This window comes from Abrus precatorius, unplaced genomic scaffold (genome assembly GCF_003935025.1).
Source record: "Abrus precatorius isolate BTA unplaced genomic scaffold, Abrus_2018 Scaffold8, whole genome shotgun sequence".
Taxonomy (NCBI): domain Eukaryota; kingdom Viridiplantae; phylum Streptophyta; class Magnoliopsida; order Fabales; family Fabaceae; genus Abrus; species Abrus precatorius.
The window spans coordinates 11,760,327-11,771,129 of record NW_020874428.1 but is presented as its reverse complement, the minus strand read 5'-3'; the positions used below and the strand labels follow the sequence as shown (position 1 = coordinate 11,771,129).

At 38.8% G+C, this 10,803-nt stretch overlaps 2 protein-coding genes across 2 annotated transcripts; both read left to right on the top strand.

The window, feature by feature from the left end:
• Window positions 1-8,903: 8,903 nt before the first annotated feature.
• On the top strand, window positions 8,904-9,608 carry LOC113874226. The gene has a single exon (XM_027512455.1). The coding sequence runs from the start codon at window positions 8,904-8,906 to the stop codon at window positions 9,606-9,608; it is 705 nt and encodes a 234-aa protein (XP_027368256.1).
• A 120-nt stretch (window positions 9,609-9,728) lies between these two features.
• Window positions 9,729-10,208, top strand: LOC113874225. The gene has a single exon (XM_027512454.1). The coding sequence runs from the start codon at window positions 9,729-9,731 to the stop codon at window positions 10,206-10,208; it is 480 nt and encodes a 159-aa protein (XP_027368255.1).
• The last annotated feature ends 595 nt before the right edge of the window (window positions 10,209-10,803 follow it).

Sequence of the window (10,803 nt, the reverse complement as noted above, 5' to 3'; positions counted from 1 at the left end):
TGCAGCCTTAGAAGGTGTAAGATATTTAGAGAAAAATTTATTGACTAGATCTGTCCAAGTAGTTATGCTCCCTTGTGGTTGGGCTTGGAGCCAACATTTTGCCTTGTCCCTAAAGGAAAATGGAAACAATCTTAATCTGATTGCATCTTCGCTAACTCCATTGATCCTTATAGTATCACATAACTGCAGAAAATTAGAAATATGCAAATTAGGATCATCTAAAATTAAACCAGAAAATTGATCTTGTTGAACTAAGTGAAGTAAGGCAAGTTTAATCTCAAAATGGTTGGCTTGAATGGTTGGTCTGACAATAGAAGAACTGTATCCATGCATATTAGGTACTCCATAGTCTCCTAAAGTCCTTTGTCTATGTGGTTCAGCCATCTTTGCTTCTGAATTTATGGATGAAGTTGGAGAATTGACTTATTTTTCTGCTGAGTTTGGTGAAGAAGGTGTAAACTGCAAATTCTGGTTCTTTTTAGCCGAGTTCTCTACTCTCAAGTCATTCATTATTCTTCTCAAAGTTCTGTCTATGTCCGGATCAAATACAAGAACAGATTTGTCGTTATTCTTCCCACACATATAACACAAGGAAAACTAAACACAAACACTAATACTTGAACTTTGATTAGAACACATAGCAATAAAGTGCAGAGAATCTACAATCAAAATATTCTTCAAGAGCTAAAAGAGATAACCTCTGTTTATTTAAAAACAGAACAGCAATGCAGTAATCAACAATTAAAATTACAACAACTAATATATGTAAAATCACTACCAAAAACTTAATACGAAATTGAACTATCAAATAGAACTAAATTAAAAATAGAAAATAAATGGTACAATCTAGCTATTCTCTAGTTACTAATGATGTTAAAATTAAGATCCCCAGCAACGGCGCCAAAAACTTGATACACTTTTTCTCTATCATAGTACTTAAATGGTGTAATTCAATACTAGCAAGTGTACTAGGTAGTTGTAGCAAGTTATAAAATGTGGAAATCAGATTGAGTCCCAAGTATCGTCCTCTAGGATCTTATTTTTAATCACCAATTCACAAGATAATAACCATTTGCACCAAACAATTCATTGAACAGATTTCAATATGCAAGAAAGTAAATTTCATAATTAAAGAAATGAGAAATTGTTAAAAACAGAATGTTAATTTGTACGATTTGAATGAATTATGAATTGTAACACCTAAGTCTCTACCAAAACCCCATCTATTTATCTTATGGTTTTAGTATCTATAAGATGATACACTTGAACTAACGAGTAAAAGAATCCATTGTCAAAACCGCATTATAGAGAGATTCTATCAGCTACATACAATTCATATCACAGGGCACAATTCTGACTTTACATCCTCCATGGCTAGTTCAAAATGCCTCCATAGACAATCACAATACAATTCCTCATTGTACAATTTAACGCTTACAATATTAGCTTTTGGTATTCACATTTTTGCCTCAAGAATTTATTCATTTAATCATAACAACTCCAATCAATTTTTAGAAATAAAAAAAAAAACACAACAACATACTTGATTCAAGTTCACCTATCACGAATCATATTTCCAATTAGTTTCATTTCATACAACATACAATGCTTTTATGTGAACTACATTAATAGTTTCCAGAATGGTTTTATAACAACATCAGTAAGTACATTAAATCGTAAATCATTTGGAGTAAGATTCTAGAAATGTAGCAGAGAGAACATGAGTAAAAGAAAACGTCTTGTAAATTATCCAGCCAAATGTCCAAAGTAAAGTCCACGGTAAAGTAAAACCCCAAAGTCTAGTATTTCTAAAAGCAATAAAATAACTCAAAGCCTACGAGCAGTATTCATCCATGACAAAATAAAGTAACAGCCTATAAATAAAACTCTAATGGAAGTGAATCCTCGCTGGGATTAGATTCTAATCCATCGAAGTCGGAAGGGTCATCCACTGGCTGAGGGCAAGAAGAGGGTGGCAGGTCATCCAGGTCGCTATCAATCCAGACTGCTTTCTCCCTGAAATCCTATCCCCAAATCATTGCTCGCTGAGGGTCCATCTGTCACACAGTCATGCAATACATACAAACACACAACAATAGAACATGAACAGAAAGGGTGAGCTCCAATACAATCAGTCATCAGATATTGAGTAAGTAAGAAAATTAGAGTAATATCAATCACTTGTGAAGTCACATCTTAATAAACACACAGTCATAACAAAATGCCCAATAAACAGTTACAAAATGCAGGCAGAGTCACAGAGGTTCGTCGCAACATAATTTAAATACTAACGCTTAAAACGTCACTACTTCCTCAGTTTGTTCTCACCATTCCTCCAGTCAAGGTGATCGGAGGCCCTCGTTCCCTACAAGCACACTTGCATGTAATCCATCAAGAATATTCTCCCATTTAACCATTTTGGTCCCTCAGAAACGAGTCCTTCCACGATCCTCGGTAATGCTTGCTCGCGTCAGGATTAGTAGAGGTTTCGATGGCGACGTGTCCCGGCCGCGGTGAGCTATTCCGCATGATGAATCCATATTTTTACAGACATTTTAGCATATTTCTAACACATTTGATAAGAAAAATATATGAAGAAAGCAAAAAAAACTCAGAAAAAGAGAAGGAATTGAAGTTTTGTTTAAATTTGTAGTTATCTTAGCAATTATGGAATTTTTGCTTAGAAATTAAGTTTTTAATCTTGTTTTTGAAGGAATAAATTGAGCAAGGATCATGGAAATGGAGGCTTGAAGACAAGGAAGAAGAAAGAAGCAAGTCTAGACTCCAAAAACACAAGACCAAGAAAGTGCAGACTGAGCGTGATCACTATTGTCAGTAAAAGTGATCACTCCAAAGTTCAGAGAAGAAGAAAACTTGGGCGTTATCACTTTTATCAGTAAAAGTGAGCGTTCCAGAAAGACAAATATCAGGAAAAGCTCTGCGTGATCACTATTATCAGCGAAAGTGAACGTTCCAGAGAGCCTTCAACCTAGCGAGTTGCGCGTAATCACTTTTATTCATAAGAGTGATCACGCACAACCACTTGAGTTCTGCGTAGTCACTTTTATCAGCAAGAGTGTTAGTTCCAGAGAGCCTTCAATATCAGGAAAGTTGCGCATGGTCACTTTTTCTCATAAAAGTGTTAACGCGCAACCATAAATCTTCTGCGTGGCTATTATTTCTCATAAAAGTGATAACGTTCAAATCTGGAAAATTCTATAAATAACAGAAACGTGTAGATTTTTCGGAGTTCAGTTTTAGTTTTTCTGTTTTTCTGTTAGATCTCGTTGAGAGAGCTTGAGAGAGAAGATTGGGGTCAAGTCTTGAAGCTTCCACAAAGAGGAATCAGATTGGAGCTTCCGGCCATGGCTTCTTGGAGTTTTTCTTCTTCTTCTTCTTCTTTCTCTTTCTCTTCTCCCATGTCTGAGTAGTTTTCTTGTAGTTAGGAGTTTATGGAACTCAAATTGATGTATTAATTTGACTCTTGCTTCTGAATTTTGAGTTCTTGGATTAATTGAATTGTGAATTCTGTTTTTCTTGCAATCTATGAATGGAAATTCGTTTGATTCATCTTAGAGGAACAATTACCAATGGAAGTTGGATTTGCTTCTCCAATCTGAGTTAGCAATCAGAATTTGGGGATTTCTTAGGGATAAGGAGACCTAATTCTGCAATCTTAAGGTTCTAAGTCTTAATGCAACTTGGAATTGAACTTCACCTAAGGGATTAGAGTGGTTTAGTTCCTTGTTAGGGTCAATGAGTTAAGGAATTAACCTTTGGCTATTGCTATGCGAAACTGATTGTCAATTAACCAAGTTCTTGAATGTTCAGAGGCATAATTGAATTAATACTGATATTCTTGTGAAGTAAATTCCTAACTATTCTTCATTCCTATCTCAGATCATTACATACTCTATTTTTCTGCAAGTTCTTTGCTTTAATTGTTTAGTTTATTGCTGTTATATGTTACAAATCTCATTCTAAAATTCATATGGCTCAAATGGTTATAATTCTGTGAAGTGGTACTTGAAACCTAAATTCCCTGTGGAGACGATATTCTGATCTTAAATTTACTCATCACTTGCTGTAATCCTAGTGCACTTGCTAGTATAGATTGCGAACAACACCGCACCATTGGGGCAACCCCCCTCCACTACCCTTAAGGTCCTTCCCTCGAACCTGAACACTCACATCCCTCAGCTGTGCTAAACTGTGACCTTGACTTTCCATCCTCCATATCGTGCACATAAAGAGTTTCATAACCGCATTCTCACTTCACCATTTTTTTGAACGCACATTAAATTCCCAAAGGCCATAAACCACATAACCAAATCCACGCTCATAAGAGCTAGTACGTTCAAAGAAAAGAAGAACCATTCGTCCACAGTCCGAGAATAAAAGAAAAGGAAAGAAGATGGAGATAGTTATAAAAATTTCGTTCAAATATCATAGTCAAAATGTACCTTCGCAAACAAAATAATCATCAAAGAATCATGGAAATAACCGCAAGTTTAATCACATATGCAACTCATTTCTACCACAAATTTTTCATAAAATAGTGATTATGTGGTAGGAGAATTCTTTCATGGTTAAGAAAAAGGGTTCCTTGATCATACAGAATCAAACCGAGAGAAAAAGGTGAGTAATTTCTTAGCTAAAACAAAAAGGAAGGAGGGTAGTCGATGAAAATCGAAAAGAACACAAGGATTCATAGAGTTATTTTAACATGCAATCGGATATTTATCAAAGTTACCAACTTTATTCAATAATAAAGGTAAACAACCGAGACTCATACAAGGATTTCAATATTATCAACATGGAAAACTATTTCAACCTCAATCAAGTTCACGCAAGTTACAAAACATGGATTTTTAAAACACCAACCAAATAGAATCACCACAAGATGAAGAAAAATGGTTTGCATGTAATTTTCATTGATGAAGATCAGAGATGAAAACAAGAAGAAGAGAGTGCATGCAGAGTTTACAAGTTAACGAACCACCACATGCATTCAAGCGCAAACAAGAGCTCCCCTAACCTTGTTTGGTTTGAGAAAGAGAGATAGAGTGGAAGGCTTGGCCTTGGTACTAGCAGAATCTTGGTCACGACTTGAGTCCTTGGTGTTTTGTCGCCTCTTTGAGTGGTTGGTGATGAAGTGTGTTGTCTATGAGAGAAAAGGGCGTAGAGGTTTTGTGTAAGGGTGAGAAGGTGTTGAGAGAGAAAAGAAGTGGTGAGGTTGAGAGTGTTTTTGAAAATAAGGGAAAAAGGGCGCGTGAGGATTAGAAGATGTCTTTATATAGTGTGGCTTAAAGATTTTGCCCATTCGTCTCCCAAAGGCTGGCGGTGAGTTGCACAAGAAGGGTTTTAGGGCTAGGTTAGGCGAAGTGACATACCCTTTCGCCTTCTCACTTGAATAGTCATGTCTCATGGTGTCCAAGTGTAGGCGATGTGCCTTGTCGAGAGCCTTCAATGCACAGAGTGCAGAAGAAGCAAGCCGTTGGTGATCCACACATCTCTACACGCCATTCATCACGATGGAGTAACCGAATGGTGGGTTGACCTGGGCAAGAGTGAGTAATTAATGCACGTTGCCGACTAGGGTTCGTTTATGGAGGGAAATGGGTTCAAACCCTTCGTGTCCCACGAATTTGAAAGGGTGATGTCCTTTTGAGTGGCTAGTGAAAAGGCGGTGCCTCTTGGACTCCTTGAGGCAAGGTGGCACCTTTTCCTTGCCTTGGGTGTGTGGCCAATGCCGTAAAACAGGAAATAATTGCATGCAATTAATGAGGCATAATTTCCAGAATAAATGTTGCTATTTAAATTTCTCGTGAGGTTAAATGCGGTTAAGAGGTAATTTAGGTAACTTGAATGACGGTTTAAATGAGGCAGGTGAGGCTCCCTCGGGTTAAATGAAATTAGGACGCAGTTATTAGGGAAAAATAATGTGAATGGTCAGTTGGTTCATGCAATTAATGCAAGGTAATTAAGGAAGGTAAATATGATCAATGTCGGGCACGGAATTAGGGAAGTAATGGCTCCATTTGAAGCGTTTCAGGCTTATTGACACGCCTAAATAAATGCAGGTGGGTAATTAAATAACTCCAGTGGTAGTTAAATGGGGAAATGGAAGGTTATTCGAGTAAGTGGGAATGAAAAAGGCATCCTTAATGATTGCTTGCAAGAATCATGCTAATTTCTGGTCAACACCAATTAAATACGCATGAGAATCTAAAAAGTTTGCAATCAAGGGGTGAATATGCAATTAATGTCATGCATGGTTTTAGGTTTTAAATGCCTTAGGTGGCGACTTTTCAAGCTAACATCATCACTCCCTAAATGCGGCTGGCGGTTCCAATTATATGGGAAAGGGAATTTGAGCGTGTGTCCATTCATTTTCTCGAGAGGTTGAAGGTAAGTGGGAGGTAATTAGGGTAATTATGGTGCATGTAACGGCTAGGTGAAAAGGCTTCTCGTGAGAGTGATTAAGTATGGGGAATTTCTCAATAAATGATCATTGGAATAAATCTTAAATGGGATTAAATTGGTCAGCTATAATAAAGGGCACTAGAATAGGAAGAGTTTACGTTTTGGGAAGAGATTTTAGGCTCTAATCTTCCTTTAATTCTCGGCTGCACCTTTCATGAGGGAATCTCAATTGATTGCAATTTAACATGTAACGGTTTAGGAAAGGACAAACGGCTACATTTTAATTAGGGTAACTAAGGAATTGATAATTGTGTTAAATGCAATTATTTAGGCTCAGAATCTGGGTCATTATGGCCGGTTTCTCTCTCTCTTATCTCATGCATTAACGAAAATTGGTTGCCCTAATTAAGAGGGATATATTTGAACAAAATCATAAGGTGTCTATTCAAATTTCTCCCTTCCCCTAGGCATTGAATGGCTTTTCGGCTACAAGACTTAAATGAGGAACGATTGAAAAATGTCTCTTGAAATTTTGTGTTACACGTGGAATCTAGGGCAAAAGGGTGGCTTTCCTTAAGTGGCCAATTAAGGATAGAGAGGAAAAGTTACACGTGTAGTTCTGCTAGTTTAAGAAAATATCTAGCAAAATTCAATAACATGAATTAAAAAGGATAATGTAAGCATTAATCATAATGGTCATGAAGTAAAATGGGGTCCTCCTATTTGACCAAAAGACAAAATTGCCCCAGGGTTAATCTCAGTAACCTAGGGTTATTTAAAGTAGTCATACCACATGATCATATAACACATGCACATAAAAATTTACATTAAACATTACCAGAAAAAAAATATAGCAGGCTCTATTGTGCAGCAAAGACCCTAGCAATTCAAATAATCATCATTAAAAGAGAACATTCATAAAATCAACTAATCCACAAAATTATCAAAAATGTACGAAAATAAATCAATATAATAATAGTAGTACTAATAAAAGCTAACTAAACTCGGACAACCCTAAGTACACAAATCAAAATTGGGGATGTTACATGAATGGAGGAAAGTTAGGAATTTATTTCACTAGAATATCAATATCAATTCAGTTCTGCCTCTGAACATTCAAGCAATTGATTGCTTGACAATCGGTTTCTCTTTACAATAATCAAAGATTGATTCCTCAATTCATTGGTCCTAATATTCAACCAAATCTCCCTAATTCCTTAGGCCAAATTTAGTTCAATATTGCATTACGAATTAGAACCAAAAGATCAAAACTAAGACCACTTATCCCTAAGAAAATCAATAGTTTTGGGAATTAATTCAGATTCAAGCAACAAACCCAATTTCCATTAGTGAAGGTTACTTTTTGATTAATCAATTGAACTTCCATTCAAAGATCAAGTAAACATAGAATTAATCCCTCAATCAAATCAAATACTCAAAGTTTAAAGTCAAAACAAAATCAATATATCAATTCTAAATCCATAAATCCCTAACAAAAAGAGTTAGAAACACATTACAATGAAATGAAGAGAAGTAAGAAGAAAAGAAGATGAAAAGTAGAGACCCATCACCATAACTTCGTCTTCTCCCAGATTCCTCTAGCAAAGAAGAACAAAAGTCGCTCGTCTCTTCTCTCTCTGACTTCCCTTGGAAGTTAAAACGGTTACAATTGAATACCAAAAACTAAAAATGACAAAAAGCTCTTTTTCTAAGTTTCCAATTCCTATTTATAGAGTTCCTCTAATTCTTCGACTTAACCCTTAGAATTCTGAAAGTTAGTTATCCCCAGATGTTCTAGAATCTTCTAAAAGTGATACAAAAACTCCAAACGTCCAGAATTGACAAGAAGAAGAAGTTATAAAAACTGCAGAGTTTTGCGCCAAAATGCGCAGTGGCTAGAGTGAAGGCGCGCAGTTGCACGCCAAGGCTTCAAGTGATATGAGTTGCAACTCTCTGTTGCGCACCAAGGCTTCAAGTGATGTGTGTTTCAACGCACATCACTACAATGAACGTTTCTTCCATATGCTCAGCTCTGCGTTGCTACGCCATTTGTTATGAGTTGCCACTCTTTGTTGCGCGCCAAGGCTCCAGGTGATATGCATTTCAATGCAGTGGCAGTTATCTAGTCACAGTTGCTGGGGTGTTAACGCGCATCACTCATAGTAGCCACGCAAACCCAATGCTATATTTTCTTCTTTCCACGTTCAAACGCCAATCACTTGGAGTTGTAACGCCCAGCTCTTAGGATTTCTTCAAGCTTGATTCTTTAACTTTTCTTCTTTAATTTCAGCTTTTAATCCTTCCTTTAAGCACTTTCAACAACTTTCCATCTTTTGCATGAATTCCTACAAAAATCTAAACAATTTTTAATATTTCAACAAAACAACAATTTATACTAATTATTTTATTTTTGTGATCTTTTCAAGTTATTTTTAGAATTATTTTCCTAATTATTAACCAAAAACTATGCTAAAACCATGATAAAATATGGATTTATCACTGCCGCTGCTGCTCAGGCTGCAGCTGCCACTACCTCTACTACCCCACCGGAGTACCAAGGGTTAGCTGAATTCAGACAGAGCGACCCACCTCAGTTTACTGGAGTAGAAGGGCCGAATGCGGCTGAGCAGTGGTTGAGAGACATAGAGAAAATCTTTTTCACGATGGGTTGTGTGGAGGACCGCAAGGTATTATATGTTGCTTATATGTTGTCCGAGGATGCAGAGATGTGGTGGCATGGGGCTCGTGCTATGCTGGAGGCACGGAGAGAGATCATCACTTGGGAAGTATTCAAGAATAGCTTCCTGGGTAAATTCTTTCCTCCCCATGTGCGAGCGGCGAAGGAGAAAGAGTTCCTAGAGTTGATGCAAGGAAGCTCTTCAGTGTACGAGTACGCCACTCAGTTCGAGAGGCTGTACAGGTTCTACTCCCACCCTACTTCTGAGGAGTGGAAGTGTCAGAGGTTCTCTAAGGGGCTGAGGACGGATATTAAGCATATTTTGATACCTCTGAGAATTTTTGAATTTGCTGACTTGGTGGACCAGGCCACCATCATTGAGAGTCTGAATGCCGAGGACACGGGCGGAGTGGAGAAGGCCTCACCGAGCAGGGAAGCTAGTACCTCTAGCAGTGGAGGTATCAGGGATGCTAGGAGAGCACCATACAGTCGACCGCCTCGATAGCAGCAGCCTCGACCCTCACAGTCTAGAGGGTCTGCCTCTTCAGTTTCCAGGACAGTGGGGACTATTGTACCTACTCTGTAGCCTAGGGGAGTTTCTGCTCCGTCCCCTAGAGCTCCAGCGATGACCCCTGTCAGATGCTTCAGATGTGGGGGATCTCACTATGTCAATCAATTCCCTCAGACTGACAGCAGGGTTTGCTTTTCGTGCCAGCAGCCAGGGCACCTTGCCAGAGATTGCCCAGTTTCTTCGGGCAGGGCTGCTTCTTCTTCAGCGAGTGCTTTGCACTCTTTTAGACCGAGAGCAGTGAGAGAGCCGCATCAGATTAGGCCTCGAGCGGAAGGCCGAGTATTCACTACTTCTGGAACGGAGGCAGCTCGAGCCGCTGATTTAGTTCATGGCAGAGGAATAGTAGCAGGTACTGCATTGTTTGTTATCTTTGATTCTGGGGCTACCCATTCATTTATTGCCAATGTTTGTGCCGAGCGGTTGAAGTTGTCGGTGAGTGACTTGGAGTGTGAGTTGGTAGTGTTTACGTCGGCGATGCATTCGATGACAATCTCATCTGTTTTCTTAGGATGTCCGATTGAGGTTGAAGGGTAGAGGTATAAGGTGAACCTCATTTGTATCGCCATGGTCGAGTTAGATGTGATTCTGGGTATGGACTGCTTAGCTGTCAACCATGTCTTGATAGACTGCGCTCGGCGATGTTTGTTTTACCCGGAGGTGCAGAGTAATGCTGAAATAGTGCTGCCTCATCGGGTAGAGGCATCTTTGCTAGAGGGAACTACGTGTTTTATCCTCTTAGCGAGTGAGGAAGTCAGTGAGGAGCAAAGTCTACAGTTGATACCTGTGCTGCAGGAGTTTCCTGAGGTCTTCCCTGAGGATGTTCCTAGTGTGCCTCCACCCAAGGAAGTAGAGTTCGGAATCGACTTGTGCCTGAAGCTGAACCGGTATCAGTCGCGCCTTACCGAATGGCACCAAAGGAGTTGGTAGAGCTAAAAGGCTAGATTGAGGAGTTGATGCAGAAGAAGATGATCTGACCTAGTGTATCATCTTGGGGATCTCCAGTCCTCTTGGTAAAGAAGAAGGATGGGAGCTCTAGGCTATGTGTGGACTACCGGAAGCTGAATAAGTTAACCACTAAGAATAGATACCCGCTGCCCCGCATTGATGACTTGATGGATCCGTTGAGAGG

Excerpts from the sequence above, each read along its gene's own strand:
- LOC113874226 (XM_027512455.1), top strand. The coding sequence starts at position 8,904 with ATGATAAAATATGGATTTATCACTGCCGCTGCTGCTCAGGCTGCAGCT.
- LOC113874225 (XM_027512454.1), top strand. The coding sequence starts at position 9,729 with ATGACCCCTGTCAGATGCTTCAGATGTGGGGGATCTCACTATGTCAAT.